The sequence below is a fragment of the Macaca nemestrina genome, chromosome 12 (assembly GCF_043159975.1).
Source record: "Macaca nemestrina isolate mMacNem1 chromosome 12, mMacNem.hap1, whole genome shotgun sequence".
Classification (NCBI taxonomy): Eukaryota; Metazoa; Chordata; class Mammalia; order Primates; family Cercopithecidae; genus Macaca; species Macaca nemestrina.
This window is the reverse complement of record NC_092136.1, coordinates 123,235,099-123,256,946: the sequence shown is the minus strand read 5'-3', so window position 1 is coordinate 123,256,946 and position 21,848 is coordinate 123,235,099. Positions and strand designations below refer to the sequence as shown.

At 46.0% G+C, this 21,848-nt stretch overlaps 1 protein-coding gene across 6 annotated transcripts in view; it reads right to left on the bottom strand.

The window, feature by feature from the left end:
* Nucleotides 1-21,848, bottom strand: part of LOC105476321 (GRAM domain containing 1B) — a 274,233-nt gene that overhangs the window by 139,969 nt on the left and 112,416 nt on the right. For 5 of the 6 annotated variants that reach the window (XM_071075749.1, XM_024791091.2, XM_011732124.3 and 2 more), the window contains exon 2: nt 11,188-11,265. In XM_071075749.1, coding sequence (XP_070931850.1) covers nt 11,188-11,265 — 78 coding nt within the window. The remainder of the gene's footprint in view (nt 1-11,187; nt 11,266-21,848) is intronic. The other variant, XM_071075748.1, reaches the window with a different exon arrangement.

Here is a 21,848-nt window from a genome sequence, read left to right as displayed (position 1 = left end):
GTGTTACCGAGATCCCCTCTGCCTTTTACCCAAGCCACAGCTCCAGATGAAGCCCTCCTCCATCTTTCAACATCTGGCAGAGCTCTGGGCACTTGGTGAGTTTCCTCCCCTCCTTCGTCCTCAGACAAGGAGGATGAAGCTGTACCTGCATGTGATGTCAGCTGCTGGTGCTGGGGGAAGGGGAGGAGCAGCGGGCACTGCTCCCAGAGGGTTTGCAACTTGGCTTTCTCCCCATGGTAAGGGATCACGGGAGTGTCCGTGAGTCCATGGGGAATTCATTGGCCAGGCAGGTAGACGGAGCTAGACTATTCTGGAAATATACTACTGGGGACATATTTCTGGGACAGAATAAGCAAAATTGAAAAGACTTCTTCTTCTACTAGGAAGCTATCTATCCCAGTGGCTAGACCCGAGTTGGCAGTGACGATCTTACTCTAGCACGACGGCGTCAACTCCTAAAACTTGCCCCTTGACCTCAAATGCCAGTACCTTGGTTTCTCCATTCATTTGTTCCTGAATTCCAAATCCCAAACCATTTCCGAGCACCTACTCTGTGCTGGGCACAAGAGACAACAGAAATATACAGTTTCTGTCCCCAGGATCTCATCAACTAACAGGGAGACAGATAAATCACATAGCACACAAGGATATGGTAAGTGCTGCAACAGAATTAGCCACAGCCTACTCCTGCACCTATAAAATAGGTGTGATAAGACTCAACTCCCTCCCTCAACTGGAAGAAATGAGGTGAGCCCTAACATGACATGTAAGACACGAAAGTCCTTTTTTTTGAGAGAGAGAGTCTTGCTCTGTTGCCCAGGCTGGAGTACAGTGGTGCAATCTCGGGTCACTGCAGCCTCTGACTCCTGAGTTCAAATGATTCTTGTGCGTCAGCATCCCAAGCAGCTGGGACTACAGGCGTGCACCACCACACCTGCTAATTTTTGTATTTTTAGTAGAGACAGAGTTTCACCATTTTGACCAAGCTGTCAGGTGATCCACCCGCCTTAGCCTCCCAAAGTGCTGCGATTACAGGCGTGAGCCACTGCACCCAGCCACAAATGTCTTTTAAGGTACTTGGAGAAAAGCTGACACAAAAAAAGTTCCAAAATTAATTATATCTAAACATCACACTATTCTCATTCCACCTTCACTGATCTCAGTTAGGAGACATCATTTTCCATCACACAGAGAAAATATACTGCTGCCACGAACCTCCTCGCCTTCCTACCATAGCACCTAGGAACTCACTGCATCCACCTCAATCAGTGTCTCCTGTTCAAAGGTAATCTTCTCACCTGTGATCTGGACCCACCTTCTCTTGCCTCCTCTAAAACTCTGCTTCCTTATCTTTCAACAGATGGCACCCCCTAGCTGAGCAAGCTGGAATCCTAGGACTCAACTTTGAACACCTCCCTTCTCTCACACCCATATGTACCCAATTCATCATCAAGCCCTGGACATTTTATCTCCTAAATATATCTTGAATTTGTCTACTTCTTTTTTGCACTATCACCATCCACATTCCAAGACACAAACATCCTTAGCTTGGATATAGTAACAGTCTCCTAAGGACCTCAGCTGATCTCCCAGTATCCATGAAACAGCCTCTGTGTTTTTGTGAGCAATTTTTTCATAAGCAAATCTGATCCTGTCATCTCCTGTCTCAAAGATCTTCAGTGGCTTCCTGGGCTGTAAAATAAAAACCAAGACTCTTTTGACTATTCTTTCTTGCTTCTCTATTATTATATCCTGGTCATCCTGGCCATCAAAGCTCCTGCCTCATCTCATCCATACCATCTCATCTGTCTCACATCACTGTTTCCAATTCATCCTTCTAGTCTTTGCCCAAGCCTTACACCTTGGCCCCAACCCCTCTGGCCGGGTCCAGCTTCTTCGGTACACTTTGCCTGGTACTATGTCCCCTTCCTTTAAGACACCCATCCAAATTCCAAGTTTGCATATTCTCAAACGTGTTTAATATTCTCCCTTCAACAAGACTGGAAACCCCAGTACATAGTGCTCTTTCTTTTTTGAGACAGGGTCTTGCTCTACGCCCAGACTGGAGTGCAGTAGCTATTTTTTGTAGAGATGAGGTTTTGCCAGGCTACCCAGGCTAGTCTGAAACTCCTAACCTCAAGTGATCCTCCCACTTCAGCCTCCCAAAGCACTGGAATTACAGGCACCAGCCATCACATTTGGCCGATAGTGCATAATTGATCAGTTTTTTGAATGAATGAACAAATGAATTTACCCTCTCTGAAATTCTCGGCCTTGAGCTATCAATTTCTACTTCAGAGATTACAAAAAAGTGCTTCTGTCTCTCCATATTAAAACAATAATTTTCCCCAGTCATCCCTGTGTTCCCCTCTAGGTATCCTCCCTATTTCTCTTCTTCCCAGGCAGACTTCTAGAATGAAATCACTACGGTCAGTCTCTTCTCCCTCCCCTCAGATATACTCTTCTGAAAGTGCTCTGTGGTAACCAATGATCTCCACAAATTGCCACTGCAGAGGATTCCTTTTAGTCCTTTTCTTACCTATTTCTACCCTTTTAACTATTCTTTCTTGCTTCTCCATTACTATTTCCTAGTCATCTTGGCTTCAATGGACAATCTTTTAAAATTCTTCCTTCCTTTGTCTTCTGCTTAAACTTTGCTAATCCTAAGACTCTTGCCTCAACTACATTCTCATTGCTGTGCTCTTCCATAGTGGTGGCTGCCCAACTAGCATGCTCAGTCTCGTCCCCTGAGCTTCAAACGGCGTAGCCAATGGCCCAGTGTATCTCTCCACTGGCACACTCCACGAGTAGTTCACGCTACATGTCTAAATTAAACTTACTGCCACCTCTGCACCTCAAATCCTTCCTCCTCGACCCAGTATTTTTATGATACTACTACTAGTAGGCACATATACATTAACCACAGGCCAGGCATGATTTCTTTTTTTTTTCTTCTTTTTTTTTTTTTAACTCTTCTAGGACCCTTTATCTGGGAACATAAATGGACAGGCTCCCTGGGTGGGTGCTGATGAGCCCTTCCCTCCCCTTGGTCCGGTGGCCCCAGAATCTGCCTCATTTCCATGCTCACATGGATACCATTCTTCTAGCACCTGCTGTTCCTGGGCCATCAAGGGGTCAATCTTGAGGGGCTACACAAGAGAGGTAAAGCCCTCCCACCATTTTCCCTGAGCTCCAAATTTCCATTGGGTCCCACACTCCTTCCTCTGCTGACCAGGGTGCACCGTGGGCATGGAGCCACTTCTTTATGTTGCTCTCTCTTCCTGTCTCCCTTGAGCATCACTCTTTCACCGTGTCCCTGATGCTCTCGTGAGATACACTTCTGGGGTAGGGCTCCCCCTCACTGAGTGTGACAGTGGAGGAGGAGGGCCAAAGCCTTCAGTCAGGGCCGTGGGGTGGCGAGGGGGGAGGAGGAGGGCCAAAGCTTTCAGTTGGGGCCATGGGGTGGCAAGGGGAGAAGATCGGCTCCCCAGGTTCACACCTCCATTCCCACGTGTCATCACCCACATAGCCTTGTTCTTGATGCCTGATGGCCACGTTAAGTCATGGGGCTGCAGAATTACTCAAGAGCAGGGACCATGTCTTCGTCTTGGAATCCCTGCCTAGCAGACAGCAGGGCCAGGCAGGCAGTTAATGCTGGGCCACAGGTTATCCAGGTTGGCATCCACCATGCCCAAATGCCCAGCCTGGAGAGCCCCTGGGGGAGGTATCCGTCCCCCACAGCCCTGGAGGGGCTAGGACTCAACTCTGAACACCTCTCAGGTGTGATTTTTCTCACAGGAATATTTGGGAGCGACCTGGTGCTATAGACTCAGTGTTGGTGCCCCACCCCCAACTGGATATGTTGAAATCCTAACCTCCAGTGCAATGGTGTTAAGAGGCGGGGTCATAAATCATGAAAATGGAGCCCTCATGAATGTAACTAGTGCCCCTATAAGGGGGCTCACTAGACCAGAGTTCTCCTTTTTACCATGTAAGACACAGCAAGAGGACAGCTGTCTATGAAGACAACAGGACCTCACCACCCGCTGAATGCCCACATCTTGGTCTTGGACTTCCCGGACTCCAAAATGGAAAGAAATAATTTTCTGTGATGTACAAGACACCCAGTCTATGGTATTCTGTTATAGCCGCCTGAACTAAGACACACGGGTACTCCGTTTCTCAACATGACTCAGTGGCAGCTGGGTGCGGTGGCTCACATCTGTAATCCCAGCACTTTGGGAGGCCAAAGCAGGCAGATCACCTGAGGTCAGGAGTTCGAGACCAGCCTGGCCAACATGGTGAAACCCTGTCTCTACTAAAAATACAAAAATTAGCTGGGCATGATGGCGGACGCCCAGCTAATCCCAGCTACTCAGGAGGCTGAGACAGGGCATTCACTTGAATCCAGGAGGAGGAGGTTGCAGTGAGCCGAGACTGCATCACTGTACTCCAGCCTGGGCAACAGAGCAAGACTCCATCTCTAAAAAAATGAAATCAAACAAACAAAAAAACATAACGTAGTGGTTTCCAATCATCCATAAAGAACACTCACTCCTTATTACAGCAGGACATGGCATGACCAGGCACTTGCCTACCTGTCCAAAGGCCTTTCCTGGCCACTCACTCACTACCCCTCTCCTAGAATATGATGCTGCAGCACACTGCAGTATTTGTGGTTCCTGAACATGCCTTGCTTTCTCCCGCCTCCATGCTTATGTACATCTTGTTCCCTCGCTTGCAAATGCTGTCCATGTGACAGACTCCTACTCCTCTTGCAGTTCTCAGCTGAAGCACAGCCCCCTCTGTGGAGTTTTCTGGAAACCCTCCCACCCCTGCCCTCACCCCAAACAGTAGCTGTGTTTCTCTGTGGCAAGTTTAATTCCCCAAGCCTTGGTTTTTCTAAACTCTAATATGCAGATAATGGCATGTACTTGATAGGGCTGTTGAGAGGATTATATTTTAAAATGTATGCAAAGTTTACTGCACAGGTTTAAGTACATAGTAAGCACTTAGTGAACTTCTTCATTTTCTTTTGAGACAGAGTCTCACTCTGTTGTCCAGGGTGAAGTGCAGTGGTGCGATCTCAGCTCATTGCACTTTCTGCCTCCCGGACTCAAGTGATTCTCCAACCTTAGCCTCCTGAGTAGCTGGGACTACAGGCGCACACCACCACACCCGGCTAATCTTTGTATTTTTAATAGAGATGGGGTTTTGCCATGTTGGTGACTGGTCTCGAACTCCAGGCCTCAAAGGGATCCACCCCTCTCTGCCTCCCAGATTGCTGGGATTACAGGCATGAGCCACCACACCCAGCTTGTAAAATTTTTCAGTTGTATTACCTTATGCATAATTCTTTAAGTCAACTATTACATTCTATTATACTTGTTTATTTGTAGGTATATCACACCATAAGAGAATCAGTTTCTTGAGGGGGAAATAGCACAACTTAGTCTATTTATCCGGAGTATATATGTGTGACATTTGCAGATGCTCAATATTCTATACCTTCATTCTGTCTTTGCTTTTTCTTTATTTTTATTTTTATTTGTATTTTTTGAGACAGGGTCTCACCCTGTCACCCAGGCTGAACTGCAGTGGCACAATCTAGGCTCATTACAACCTTCGCCTCCCAGGCTCAAGGGATCTTGTACCTCAGCCTCCCAAGTAGCTGGGACCACAGGCACATGCCACCATGCCCAGCTAATTTTTTGTATTTTTGGTAGAGATGGGGTTTTGCCATGTTGCCCAGGTTGGTCTCGAACTTCCGAGCTCAGGCAATCCACCCACCTCGGCCTCCCCAAGTGCTGGGATTACAGGGGTGAGCCATGGTGCCCGGCTTTGTCAAGAACAGAAGAATGTAAGATCTGGTAGGAAACTGAGAGTAAAATGTTATGATAGCCAGAATCAGAGCACGAGCAGCTACCATTTGTCAAGCACCTACTTACTGGTTCTTTACGACTGTTTTCTCGTGTATTCTTTACAAGAAAATCCAATGGACATCAAATTTTTACAAAGGAGGTAACTACGGTTGAGGGTTGAGTAACACTAAGTAAACTGCCTTTACAAATGCACAGTTAGGCTGGGTGCAGTGGCTCATGCCTGTAATCCCAGCACTTTGAGAGACAGAGGCAGGTGGATTGCTTGAGGTCAGGAGTTCTAGACCAGCCTGGCCAACATGGTGAAACCCTGTCTCTACCAAAAAATACAAAAATTAGCCAGGCATGGTGGCACACACCTATAGTCCCAGCTACTCAGGAGGCTGAGGCAGAAGAATCCCTTGAACCTGGGAGGTGGAGGTTGCAGTGAGCCAAGATCGTGCCACTATTCCAGCCTGGGTAACAGAGCAAGACTCTGTCTCAAAAGGAAAAAAAAAGAATGAATTAATGTCCTGCATTCCATTACACACACACTTTGGGGAAGTTACCTATTTTGCTTTCTACTGGAAACCTGGAAGAATTATTCTTATCTCTGAGACAATCTCCATTTCCTAATAAACACATTTTCATAAAAATCAACCCTTCTCGCTCATGCCACACCCACCCAGCAAATGTATGTCACAGTCCTTTAACCTACCCTCTACTCCTGTCATGGTTCCAAAGGCTTTCCTTCAGGATAGAGCATCAGTGTGAATAAGGAAAAAACCTTTCTCAGAAATCCTTAGGTTTGAACACCATATGAAAGCATTCTACCCACTGCCGTGTATAGCAGGGTAGCTATGTAGTCTCTAAATTAATGATAACCGTTCCGAACCTTACACAAAAACAAGAAAAAAAAAACCCAATATTTTATTAAACCCGTTGAAAGTGCATCCGGTACTGAAAGGTTATAATTTGAATCTTTAAAGTAGAAGAAATCAATGTTAATTATTTCGCCTGCTCTATGAAATAATTTTTCATGGTACAATTGATGATGTGGTTTGGAAAATTAGAAGCAGCCACAGGAAAAAAAAAAAATCCATAATATCCACCTCATCCTTGACCGTTTTCAGTCAGTGACAATACCAGCAGCTCCACCTGCCACCCAGGGGCATTACGAAGAGTAAAGAAGAGGACTGCAGGGAGGCTGCACCAGTGCAGGAAATGCCGCCATTCACGGCTTGGTGCACTGTCCCTCAGAGGGGGCCAGAACGAGGAGCACAGGCCAGATGCCCACCACTGCCCCCATCTCCCCAGGGTTCCAATCTCACCCCAGGTCAGAACATCGCAGATCAAAGTCCTAAACACCTGGAGACTCTCAAGTGGGTAGGAAGAATCAGGTGCAGAGTGTGAGTTAGTTCCGAGCTGAGCCTGGGAGACTAATTTGAGCTCCGGAAACTTGTTCTCTCCAGGAGAAGGAACCCAGCAGCCAAGAAGAGAACAAAGACTTTCTTCAGAAGGGCGACGGTGAGTGAACACACACTAGAGCCAATTTCCGAGGTTTTGGGGGTGGGTGGGGTGGGCCGGTCACAGGGACCGCCAGAGGAAGCATACTTCTGACCACATTCTCTCTGTTCCTCATACTCTCCAAAGTGAGCTGATGCAAAACAACATCTCCATCCACCATCAAGAGCTTAGGGGGCTGAGAGCGGGCCAAGATGGGAACAACGGACCAGGGAAGAAATCGAGAGTTTTTCTGGGCAGAGGTTTAGATGGGAGAACCTTTGTAACATTTCCTGTGGTGGGAGGAGTGAGCGGTTAGAAAGGAGAAGTTAGAACAGAATTTATATCAATGTAAAGTCCCAAATACCAAACAAAAGGCAGAGTTCTCTCTAGTTAGCAAGCAGCTATGTCCTTGGGAAAAATATATTAGGGTATATGCGTCTCAGCACTACTCATCTCTTCCAGGAACCCCCCAAGCAGCAGAGATAATATAAAGTGAGTTAAGGAACTGTCAATCATAGAACTGGTAGAAGAACAGCCAAAGACATCACGCTCAGAAATGGACAGTATACTTCTGGAGATGTTTGGTGCATAGCACAGGGAAGGTGGCTGTGCTGGGGGACCTCTGTGGCCTCTTCTAATTTTGAGATTATGATTGCTGCAATCTAGAAAGCTTTGCACAGACAGTGGAGGGTACTCTAGGGACTGAGAGAACTGCCATCAGATCAGATCGTACCTGATTAAGCATCTTGACAAGGATGATTAGTCTTTGCTCCTTGGGAGTGCCATGTCTCCATATACATGGGTCTAAATCGATGAGCTGAACTGTTTTGATTAATGGGGGGCACAAAACTGAGAACTAGGGCAGAACTCACAAGACCTTATAATCTAAAGAAATAAGGACTAGAGAGGTTCCACTCTCTCAACCAGAACGAAATCCCCTTTGACACAGCACCCAGCTTTTGCTTGAACACTCCTATGAAAGGGAGAGATTACAGTAGTCCCCGCCTTACCTGCGGTTTGTTACCCACAGTCAAGTGTAGTCAGAAGATATTAAGTGGGGTGGTGGCTAACGCCTGTGATACCAACACTTTGCGGGCTGAAGCAGGCGGGTCACTTGACCTCAGTAGTTCAGAGCAGCTGGGGAAATGTGGCAAGACCTCGTCTCTACAAAAATATACAAAAATTAGCCAGGTATGGTGGCAGGTGCCTATAGTCCCGGATACTCAGGAGGCTAAGGTGGGAAAAATCACTTAAGCCCTAGAGGCAGAGGTTGGAGTAAGTTGAGATCACGCCACTGCACTTCAGCCTGGGTGACGGAGACCCTATGTCAAAAAAAAAACAAAAAGAAAAAGAAAAGAAAATATTAAATGGAAATAAACAGTTCATCAATTTCAAATTACGTGTCATCCTGAGAAGAGCGATGAAATCGCTGGCTGTCCCGCCTGGAATGTGAATCATTCCTTTGCATAGCCACACTGTACACATGCCCCACCCGCTAGTCACTCAGCTCTCAGTTCTCAGACAGAAAATCCAAGTGAGTACAGCTCTATCACGGAAGAGCGCTTTCTTATCCTAAGCTGCAATCCTTCTCACTGACTTCTAACCCTCCGATTCTATTTCTTCAGCTTTCAGATATCCAAAAATCTCTTTTCCAAGCTACATTTCTTTCCTTCAACCAACTGGTTTTTTTCATTTTTTTGTTTGTTTGTTTGTTTGTTTTCCGCCAAGGCTGGAGTGCAGTGGCACAGTCTTGGCTCACTGCAACCTCCACCTCCTGGGTTCAAGTGATTCTCCTGCCTCAGCCTCTGGAGTAGCTGGGACTACAGGCGTGCACCATCATGCTCGGCTAATTTTTGTATTTTTAGCAGAGACGGGGCTTCCCCTTGTTGGCCAGGCTGGTCTCAGACTCCTGGCCTCAAGTGATCTGCCTGCCTCAGCCTCCCAAAATGCTGGGATTACAGGTGTGAGCCGCCGTGCAGGGCCACAACCAACTCATATTATATGATATATTTATCATATAATCATTCTTTTCTGGACTCTAATGCATCAGTATCCACTTCCAAAGAACTGGAATAATCCATGAAATATGATCATACTAGTACAGATTACAGTGACGTCTTTTTTTTTTCTTTTAATCCATGCACCCTGCTCCCATGAATGAATTAAAAACTTTCAAAGATCATTTGGTAGTTGTGTCATATTATTGGCTCATATTTGGCTGGAAAATAAAAATATTCTTTCTTTTTCACATGAAATCCTATCAAATTAGGCTCCCTGTGGCAAATCTACACTTGTGAAATAAATCTTTTCTAATATAAATATACAAGATAATATCATATTTCATAGACATTTCAAGACTTCATAGTGAGCCGGGCATGGTGGCTTACACTTGTAATCTCAGCACTATGGGAGGCCGGAGCAGGTGAATTACTTGAGGCCAGGAGTTCAAGACCAGCCTGACCAACACGGTGAAGCCCCGTCTCTACTAAAATTATAAATTAGAGGGGTGTGGTGGCACATGCCTCTAACCCCAATTACTCTGGAGGCTGAGGTGGGAGAATCACTTGAACCCAGGAGGTGGAGGTTGCAGTGAGCTGAGATTGCACCACTGTACTCCAGCCTATGAAACAGAGCGAGACTCTAAGGAAAAAAAAAAAAATCACATTTCCATTAAAAAGAAAGCATCTCCTTGGTTTCCACCCATTGTTCTACTCAAAATAATAATAAATCTTGATTCCATCATACTTAGTGTCCTCTACCCCCTCTCAGCAGAGGGTCCACCATAAGTTGACACATGTGGTAAAAGCACCTTCTGCTTTTTCACCCAGCTCGTTGATTAAAAACGATAAACAGAGCTAGACGAAAAGCAGAGCCTCCGCGGTAGGCCAGCTGAGACTTCCTTTTAGTTAACATCAATACCATCAGCTTTCTGTAGGCAAAGAAGTTTAACTTGCTACGGCAAATCCACCACTGTCTACCATTCACAGGCACCGCGTGAAGCAGGCGCGGGCTGGGCCTCACACTGAGTGCTTAGCTAGCTGTATCTCCCATCCTCAATCAAGCACTGAAGAGCCTCTATATTCTCATTGCATCGCAGACATCCCGCCTCATTTTTCATTAACTGCTGCCATCTGACGCCATCCGACACCTGACATCCTGGGCTATGCAACTTCCTCAGGCACAAAATGCCCCTTCACCTCCTGATCCACATTGTACCCAACCTGTAGGGCATGACTCAAGTCCTAATTCCACTGTAAGGTTTTGTTTTTTGTTTTTTGTTTTTGTTTTTTTTAGATGGAGTCTCCCTCTGTCGCCCAGTCTGGAGTGCACGATCTTGGCTCACTGCAACCTCCGCCTCCCGGGTTCAAGCGATTCTGCTGCCTCAGCCTCGGAGTAGCTGGGATTACAGGCACATGCCACCGTGTCTGGCTAATTTTTGTAGTTTCAGTAGAGATGAGGCTTCACCATGTTGACCAGGCTGGTCTCGAACTCCTGACCTCAAGTGATCCACCCGCCTCGACCTCCCAAAGTAATGGGATTAGGTGTAAGCCACCACGCCCAGCTCAGTATGAAGTCTTTTCAACCTATTTGCTTTGCCACATGTTGACTTCTTTTGCTGAACACAAAAAGCCTCCAGACCAGCCCCTTTGTGTTGCCCCTTTTCCTTTCTGGGGTGAAAGTTTCGTCTTGGTCTGAGGCTCTCCCATTCCTCTTCAGTTTTCCACATTTTTTTTGCACAGAGCAGAGGCACAATCTTCCTCAAACATTCCACCCCACCCCCTCTATTCTTTGCCCCCATCTCGCCCTCCAAGTTGGACCTTACCTTTCTTCCCGCGCTCGAGGACTCAGGAACCTGCTAGAATCGTCATCGTGGCTGCTCTGCTGACTGCTCTGTTGGCTGCTGAGGAAAGACACAGGATATCAACCGTTAACTTCAGCTTCTTTCTCAACCCTGGGGGAGGTCACTTAGACTTCAACTAGACAAAGACATGGGCTTACAAAATTTTAAAGATACAAGTTCCCCCAAGTAAGTCTAGCATAGAGAATGCACAGTTAGACCATATGAGAAACGACACAAGGCTGGTAAAATCCCCGGCCATCACACCTGCAGACTGTCTTTTGCCAGCCAAAACAGAAGAGCCCCATCTTGCCACGCTCTTCCCTGGCTATATATACCACAACCAGCAAATGCCTCCAGCATTCTCTCTGCCCACTCCTCTTCCTCTCTCTGATGGGATTATAATCCCATTCTCCTCAACCCACCAGAGACTCTCAAACCACTGACGTGGACTGGGTGGGGTGTTGGGGGAAGGGTGTGAGAGGTGTGGGAGGAGGGAGATTCCAGTAAGACAGAAGACTGGATGGGGCCAGGAGTCACCTACTCTGCTTCCCCAGTAAGGCAAAAGGCTGGATGGGGTCTGGGGTCACTTAGTCTGCTACTCTGCCTCTGGGGGAGGCTGAGGAGGATAAGAAATAGAAGAAGGAATAAAGGGTGGAACCCCACACCTTAAAGCACTGTAGGTGAGATAATTACACAGCTTTAGTTCAGGCAGAGTTCTTTTGGGAGGTCACATCTTATAGTAATATGGGAAATAATGACCTTTCCTTTTACTCCAGGGAGAGAAAAGCTTATCAGACACTCATGACACTAACTGCCCACATAGCTGATGAACAAATCATTTTCATTAATTATTATTAAATACTCCAGCCATCTGATCAGGAGTCCACAAACTAGAAACTCTAGGCTCAACCTAGAGCCACATGTTTTCGCTCAGCCCCGTGAGCTAAGGATGCTTTTTGTACTTTTTAGTGGTTGGAAGAAAAAAATCCAAAAAAGAATATTTCATGACAGGTGAAAATGATGTGAAATTTAAATGTAGTGTCCAGAAATGAAGTTTTACGGGAACACAGTCACGCCTACATTTACATATTATCTTTATCTATTTTCCTGCTACCATGTCAGAGCTGAGTGGTGAAGGCAGAATTGAGTAACTAAGGCAGAGTTGTGGGCACTATAGGCCCACAAAGCCCACAGTGCTCACCATCTGGCCCTGTACAGAGAAAGTGGGCCAACCCCTGCTTTACATAGGTTCTATTAATAATAAATCCTTATTACCAGAAAGTTGGCCAACCTCTGCTTTACATAGGTTCTACTAATAATAAATCCCTATTACCATAAATGTCACTATAACCAAGGCTACCACATACCCATCATTTTCTCCTTGTTCTGGTGGATCATGTGCTGCACTAAGGTGCACTGGTCTCTACAGAGGATATTCCTTAGCCTAGATGCCCAGCAGAACGCAAACTGGACAATCTTGCAGAGCAAGTGCTTGCTCCAGTGTCTGTACACTCTCAGCCAAAGCACGAGTTCCGTGGTTACAGTTACCACATGCTCTTATGTTCCATTCTTCCAGCAAGAAGTAAATGACCTGAAAAGCAATTTACATCCAGCTTTCAAACACAGACACAAGAAACCATACACGTTACCACACACACCAGAAACCAGAACAGCGCCGTACACAAAGCCTCCAGCTGCTCGGCAGAACTCACTGTGTAGGGAATCCTTTGCTCTTTCCTTTCCATGCAGCACGTTTTTACGGCTTGTTCACGATGCAGTGGCTGCTCATCATTTTCACTTTGCCAGCTCGGATGGATTTGCCTATTACGAACTCCTCATAACCAAATTCTCTACAATGTTGTTAACTCATGAGATGTCTTACTTGGAACTGGCCTGTTATATGCATCAAGCATCCTCTTATATACAACCTGGGACAAGTGTCACTCCACAGTAGGCAGCACACAGATGACTGTAACTCAAATTCCAAAGCCCACACAGCTCCAGAGGCAGGGTCTACACAGCAGGAGAACACACCACTTACAACAGTCAACGGGGCTCAACCAAGCCAACCACAATCAGCATTGCAGCCTCTTCAAAGCAGAAGTCACACTTGACCCCGCTGAGCCAGGATGAGCTGGTTCTTCTTAGTCCCCCCATCCTCCCCCTGGCAATCAAAATTTTAAACCAATAAAGGGGGCTAGACTCAAGGCCATGTACCAGGATTTCAGAAAAATAATTCTAAGCTGATATTTGCAAGTTAAGCCACTAGATGGCACTGTTGACTTCCAAACCAGAACAACAACAAAGAAAACCAACCAGGAGCCTCAGGAACCAGAACCAGGGACCGCCTCCTTTCTGGCGCCCCACTCTGGCCTTCCTTCCCATAGCTTAGAAAACAGTTCAGATGGCAGAGAAGAAAGCAACAATGGGTCACCTTCAAACTGTGCACTGGTTTCAAATAAATATCAAACTACGTGCATCCAACAAGATTCATATCACGCTATGTGTACAAGAAGCATCATCAAGACAATGGTTAAGAGACTACAACACGGAACCCGGCGGGTTGGCTCATGCCTGTAATCCCAGCACTTGGGGAGGCTGAGACCGGATGATCGCTCAAACCCAGGAGTTCCTAATCAGCCTGGGCAACACGGTGAGACCCCCATCTCTATAAAAAAAAATTAGCCAGGCATGATGGTGTACACCTGTAGTCCCAGCTACTTGGAAGACTGTGGTGGGAGGAAGGAAGGAAAAAGAAAAACAGAAAAGGCCAGGAGTTCCTAATCAGCCTGGGAAACACGGTGAGACCCCCATCTCTATAAAAAAAAATTAGCCAGGCATGATGGTGTACACCTGTAGTCCCAGCTACTTGGAAGACTGTGGTGAGAGGAAGAAAGGAAAAAGAAAGAAAAAGAGGACCGAGCGCGGTGGCTCACGCCTGTAATCCCAGCACTTTGGGAGGCCGAGGCGGGCGGATCACGAGGTCAGGAGATCGAGACCATCCTGGCTAACAGGGTGAAACCCCATCTCTACTAAAAATACAAAAAATTAGCTGGGCACGGTGGTGGGCACCTGTAGTCCCAGCTACTTGGGAGGCTGAGGCAGGAGAATGGTGTGAACCTGGGAGGCAGAGCTTGCAGTGAGCTGAGATCACGCCACTTTACTCCAGCCCGGGAGACAGAGCGAGACTCCGTCTCAAAAAAAAAAAAAGAAAAAGAGAAGAGGCCAGGAGTTCCTAATCAGCCTGGGCAACATGGTGAGACCCCATCTCTAAAAAAAAAAAAATTAGCCAGGCATGATGGTGTACACCTGTAGTCCCAGTTACTTGGAAGACTGTGGTGGGAGGAAGGAAGGAAAAAGAAAGAAAAAGAGAAGAGGCCGGGTGTGGTGGCTCACGCCTGTAATCCCAGAACTTTGGGAGGCTGAGGCAGGTGGATCACCTGAGGTCAGGAGTTCGAGACCAGCCTGGCCAACACGGTGAAACCTTGCCTCTACTAAAAAAAAAAAAAAAAGAAAAAAATTTGCCAGGCTTGGTGGCGAGCACCTGTAATCCCAGCTACTTGGGAGACTGAGGCAGGAGAATCACTTGAACCAGAGAGGCAGAGGTTGCAGTGAGCCGAGATCGTGCCTGGGCGATGCAGTGAGACTCCGTCTCAAAAAAAAAAAAAAAAAAAAAAAAAAGAGAAGAGAAGGGAAGGGAAACGGAAGGAAAGAGAAGGGGAAAGGGAAAGGGAAAGGGAAAAGGAAAGGGAAGGAAAGAGAAAGGGAAAGGATAGGAAGGGAGAAGGAAGGGAAGGAAGAGAAGGGAGGGGAGGGAGAGGAAAGGAAGGGAGACGGGAGGGAGGGGAAGGGGAGGCCACTAACAGATGAAACTGTCTTTTGGAAACCGTGAAAAAGAAACTCTAAACTAGGATTTGGAATGACTTTGCCTTGGCATCGATGACTGAAAGATGCCTTAACTCTGCAAAGAAGGGAATTTGTATAAGCAACTGTTTGCCATTCACTCAAGACAGCTAGTCCAGTGACAATTCCATTTACCGCTTACAATTTCAATTTCCATTTCCATTTACCATTTACCCCACTCTCATGTACCCAGCACTGTGCGAGGGGAGGGGAGGGGAGGGAAGGGGAGAGGAAGGAAGGGAGAGCGGAGGGAGAGGGGAGGGGGAGAAGGGGGGGGAGAGGAGGAGACGGGAGTCAAAGAAGAGGGAAAGAAAAAGAGAAAGAAAGAGAAAGAAGGAGGAAAGAAAAAGAAATGTGAAGTATGGAAAAGAGCATCTGTCACATTTTAACTGCTATATAAATGCTAGGTGCTATTATTCTATATGCAAGGCATCATTTTGTGGGTTATAGGAAAAGAAAGACATGAATCAAACAAAGATCCTGCTCTCAAAGTGCTTAGAATCTGGAAAGTAAGATTCAACATAAATAACTATATTTAAAAGCACAAAAATGATAACTCTCAATAGTATGTATTAAGTGCTATGGGAACACAGAATGCAGAAATGTCATCTCCTTCTGGGACCAGTAAGAGAATTCTGTCTTAACAACAACAAGGTTTTTGTGCTGACACTGGATAGACTGAAGATATGCAGAAATGAGAAGAAAAGGCATTCCAGTTCAATTCCATTTACCACTCTCATGTACCCAGCACTGTGCTAGGAGACAGTGCTGTAAAGATGATCAGGACAAGGTCTCCTCAGCAAGGAGCTCCCCGTCTTAAGACATACAAATATTCACTGTGGACTGTAATGCAACAACAGCAGAAAAATGAATAAGGCGTAGCTGGCAGACACCTCTGTTGCAAAGCTGCAGGGAACACATCAGAGAAGTGAATATTGAGCTGGAGGGACTCTAGATAAATCCATGGTGGCAACAGGCATAGGGTACATACTGGATCTGTCCTCCTTCAGTACCCTCGGCAGAGGCCTGGTCCTCTCTTGTCCCATTATTGCAGCTTGTTTTTCAACAGTCTTAAAGAAGTTAAATGGGCCGGGTGCAGTGGCTCACGCCTGTAATCCCCGTACTTTGGGAGGCCAAGGCGGGTGAATCACCTGAGGTAAGGAGTTTGAGACCAGCCTGGCCAACATGTTGAAACCCTGTCTCTACTGAAAATACAAAAATCAGCCAGGTGTGATGGTGCACGCCTATAATCCCAGCTACTTGGGAAGCTGAGGCAGGAGAATTACTTGAACCTGAGAGATGGAGGTTGCAGTGAGCCAAAATTGTGCCATTGCCCTCCAGCCTAGATGACAGAGTGAGACTCCATCTCAAAAAAAAAAAAAAAGAAGTTAAATGGATGCATTGATGCATTGACGCCAACCACTTCTCCACTCAATCCCATGAAATAATATTGTTGAGCAGAATTTCCAGAGATTCAGACACTGCCTCACCGTCTCACACACACCCTTTCAATTCTTCTCTTCTATGAGCCTTTTCCAATGATACAGGCCACCTGGACTCCAGGCAACTCACGCTCCTCCCTAAATAAATCTACCAATCTTCTGAGACCATGAATAAAGCAACCTCCATGCAGGGTGTTGATAAAGGAGTGCAGAATGCTACAAGGTCAAAAAGCACATCCCCCTCCACTCCAGATGAGTCAAAGCCTTAGTGGGACAAGCATCCAGTCTGGGTCCACTCTGGGATCCAGGAGGTTGAAAAGAACTTGGAGGAAGTCCAGCAGAGGGCACTCACAGATGAAATGACCGGTCTGTTGGAAACCCTGAAAAAGAAACTCTAAACTAGGATTTGGAATGTCTTTGCCTGGGCACCGGATGACTGAAAGATGGCTTAACACTGCAAGGAAGGGAATTTGTATAAGCAACTGTTTGCCATTCGCTCAAGACAGCTAGATATGGAAGTAGGATGACTTAAATCCTCCTGCTGTACATTCAAGCCTCAGATAAAATTCATTGTATAAATTAAATTTTGGAACAGTAGACCATGTTCCTAAATAAGGTGGGAAGCTCTTGGTAAAATCTGGGATATTCCTGAAGGAAACCAGCTGAAGCAGAATCCTGGTTTTGTTTAAGATCAGCATGCTAGTGCAGGAGCTTATCCTGGAAGGCCACATTAATACTAGCAGCACTGGGAAGGACTGGGAAAAATCCACAGGCATCTGAGCCAAAGCACGTTCCACAAGGCAGAAATTCACTAGGTCGTGACCAGGAAGCTCTGCAATGCAGGCTGGGCAAATTCTCATGATTCCAGTGATCTCCCTTCCTCCCTCCCTGTACCCAGGACACGTGCAGAAAGTACAGACTAAACCCACAAACCACCAGGAAGCCGTCCTTCTGCCCTCTGAAAGGCACGGCTTTACTGCTAGAAAGACGGAATATGGCAACCTCTACTGAGGAGGTGCTTCCTAGGGAGAAACAGCTCTTTCTCTTCCAGGCAATACTACAAAAGTCATAGCCTCCTATGCCCAGAAGGGGTTCTGAGAGATTCAGGTGGTCCCAAGTAGTCATGGGGGTGTGTAGGCTGTAATGCAGTATTTCCAGAGCCTGATGGAAACCACATTTACCCACACCAAGGCTGCATAGACTAATGTACTGCATTTCTTTACTTCTGGTTGCAACTGAGGCAGTCTTTCCTATTAGTATCAATTATCTCGTGCTAATTAGAAGCTGCAAAAGGCTCTGAGTGGCAGTTATAGATGTCTTTGTTAATAAAAATGGGGAAATACAGTATTTTAAGCAGTGATACAGTAGAAGTAGTACCAAGGCTGACAAACCTGGGTTTGCCCTCCGGCTTTGTTTCTTTCTTGTTTTTCTGGACTGAGGTCCCTGGGACATAGGCTTTGTTTCTTATTAGCCTTCTAACCTTGGCCAAGTCACTTATCCTCCCTTAGCCTATTTCCCGAAAAATGGAGACTTATTGTGATTACTCACAACTTAGTCCTCTATTTATAGAACTGCACAGAGGATTAAGTTGTGAATAATCCAGTCACAGTATCTGAGTTCAGGATATGGCGTCAGAGAGACGCACATTCTAGTCCTGACTCCGCCACTTAGCAGAGGGGGAGATTGAGAAAATTATTTCACTTTTCTAAGAGTCAGATGTGGGTAATAATGTAAACGACTGCAGTTCTGTTGGATTCAAGATTGCCGTTACTTAAAAATAAATAAATAAAAGTTAAAAAAAAAAGAAAACATTGCAGTGGGGATTAGAAATGGTAGAAATCATCTGTAGAACATGTTTAGGGCTGTATCAGGCCCTTGGTGAGTGTATCATAAATGGTGGATATCTATTACGCTGAGTATTCAGTTAGTGTGTCAGAATATTTTGAAATAGCCAGTGCATGGGAGAAAGATAACAGAAGAGGCCCTTAGCCTGAAAAGTAGGGCCTCAACACCACAGACAGAAAAGAGAGCTGGGTTTTCATGCTAAATTATTTCTACATGTAAAATGACTCTGGCATTTACTGTTTCAGCTTAAGTAGGAAAGGTGTATGGGGGAAGAGAAGGCAGGTAGCAAAGATGGAGAGAATAAAAGAGAAGAGTTTCTGTGTGCCACTGGCAAGCAGGTATGGAAAAGTCTAATAATAGAAAATAAGTAAACAAATGTGACTAGGGTACTGCCAATTCCTTACACAACGTCCCTCAATATCCTCAAACACCACTTAGAAGTACCAGGTGAATATTGAGAATGTGTCTACCAAGTTAGAAGGTTAACGCTTAATGGCTCCCATGGGGACCTGCAGCAGTGGGTAGAATCCCTGGTCAAAGATTCAGGGATTCAAAATCCAGCTAAATATCTTCCTAGCTCATTACAACTCATGAATACTTCTCTATTTAATGGTTATTGGGACCGGGTGAGGTGGCTCACATCTGTAATCCCAGCATTTTGGGAGGTTGAGGCAGGAGGATCCCTTGAGCCTGGGAGTTTTGAGACCAGCCTGGGCAATACAGTGAGACTTCATCTCTACAAAAAATAAATTAAAACAAAAATTAGCAGGGTGCGGTAGTGTGTGCCTGTAGTCCTAGCTATAGGAGTTAAGAAGAAATTGTCCAGGCGTGGTGGTTCACGCCTATAATCCCAGCACTTTGGGAGGCTGAGGCGGGCGGATCACCTGAGGTCAGGAGTTCAAGACCAGTATGGCCAACATGGTGAAACCCTGTCTCTACTACAAATACAAAAATTAGCCAGGCGTGGTGGCCGGCGCTGTAATCCCAGCTACTCGGGAGGCTGAGGCAGGAGAATTGCTTGAACCCAGGAGGCAGAAGTTGCAGTGAGCCGAGATCCCACCATTGCACTCCAGCCTGGGGGACAAGAGCGAGACTTCATCTCAAAAAAGAAAAAAAGAGCCGGGCGCGGTGGCTCACGCCTGTAATCCCAGCACTTTGGGAGGCCGAGGCGGGCGGATCACAAGGTCAGGAGATCGAGACCACGGTGAAACCCCGTCTCTACTAAAAATACAAAAAATTAGCCGGGCGCGGTTGTGGGCGCCTGTAGTCCCAGCTACTCGGGAGGCTGAGGCAGGAGAATGGCGTGAACCCGGGAGGCGGAGCTTGCAGTGAGCTGAGATCCGGCCACTGCACTCCAGCCTGGGCAACAGAGCGAGACTCCGTCTCAAAAAAAAAAAAAAAAAAAAAAAAAAAAAAAAAAAAAAAAAAAAGAAAAAAAGAAATTATTTAGGCAGATAGTGACGGTAAGGAAGTCCTCCATAAGATTTTTCTATTAATGAAAAGCATCCCCAAAATCATTTTCTTTTCTAACAAACAGCAGCCTGTAAAATCGAGCTGCAGACATAGACAAGCAAGCTGGAAGCTTCCATGGGTGAATGCCAGCAGCTATGCCAACAGGAAAAGGCTACCTGGGACTAGGCATGTTCAAAAGGGTGGCTCCATCTTCCTTTCTCTTTGCCAGCCACATGTATGGTAAGGAGCAGACAACATGGTGCCAGCCCAGTGGAAAGCCCATCTGCATAGTAAGATTAGGGTGGAGTGGCCAGCCTTCCCCCGGGGCTATGTAAACGTCACACCTGGTCCAACCAATCTGTGAGCCCTGTATAAATCAGACACCACCTCCTCAAGCCTGTCTATAAAAATCTGGTACACTCCACCAGGCCAGGCCTAATTCCTATTTGGGCGCCCCTCTCTTTCGCAAGGGTGATTTGTTCTCCTTTCTCTTTCTTTTGCCTATTAAACCTTCACTCCTAAACTCACTCTTCATGTGTGTCTGTGTCCTTAATTTTCTTGGCATGAGATGACGAACCTCGGGTATTACCCCAGACCACAACGCTGCTTCACCGGGGAGGCCAAGGTGGGAGGATCGCTTGAGCCGAAGAGATCAAGGTTACAGTGAACTATTATCACACCACTGCTCTCCAGCCAAGACAGGGTGAAACCATGTCACTAAAAAAATAAAACAGTTCACCTCTGAACATGCCCATGTCTGTGTTTAACAAAAGAAAAGGCTCTCCCTCCAGTTTTTTTTCTTTTTTCTTTTTTTTTTTTTTTTTTTTTGAGACAGTCTTGCTCTGTTGCCCAGGCTGGAGTGCAGTGGCACGATCTTGGCTCACTGCAACCTCTGCCCCCCAAGTTCAAGTTCCCACCTTAGCCTCCTGAGTAGCTGGGATTACAGGCCTGTGCCACCACACTGGGCTAATTTTTGTATTTTTAGCAAAGACAGGGTTTTGCCATGTTGGCCAGGCTTTTCTCGAACTCCTGGCCTCAGGTGATCTGCCTGCCTTGGCCTCCCAAAGTGCTGGGATTTTAGGCATGAGCCACCACACCCAGCCTTAGTTGTCCTCTCTTGATGGTCATTTTATTGCAAGAATATACATACTACCCGGTAATTGCTGAACTTCCATTAAAACAATATTATAATAAATTCAGGAGCTTTACTATACAGATTCCTTGGCCCCTCTCCAAATGTGTGAAGTCAGAGTCTGAACCTGTCCAGGAATGTTTTTTTTTTCAAAAGCTTAAAAATGATTCTGGGGGGCAACCAGGATTTGAGGTTCACTGGATGTTATATTCAAAGCCCCCACTTCTTCACCACTGCTTCATGAATTAATCTGTTATAATATGCACCCATGCCTACCTCTCCTTGGTTTTATCAACCTCTGTTACACCAAGACCAATGACGATAGTTAAATCTTAATCTTTGACCAGCCAGGCAGGTCTGACATTGATGATTATTCTCATTCTTGAAACGCACACTTCTTGCCTTCTCTGGCATTACTCTCTCCTGCTTCGTGTGTTTTGTCCTACTTTCACTTCTTTTTCTGGGGAAGTTTCTTGGGCTCTTCTTCTACTTGATCCTAAAATGTTTCCCAGGACTCATTCAGACACTCATTGAAAATTACCAAGCGTCAACTATGCACTAAGCATTGTTCTAGAATCTAGACACTGGGTATAGAGCAGTAAACAAACCAGACAAGGTCTCTGCTCCTAAGGAGTTTACATTCCATGGTGTTCTTGCTTCTTCCTGTTTTATATCAGGGAAATCTAAGTTTTGTGGACCTCTGAAATTGTTATCAATATAATGTGCAATAATACTATATGTTCCTGATAGAAGTTTACAGCCTTCATCAGATTCTCAAATATGCCTGGGACCATACGAGGTTAAAATCTACTGCAATTCATCTCTTTGTGAGATCTTATCACACTCAAGACTTCAATTATTATGGATAT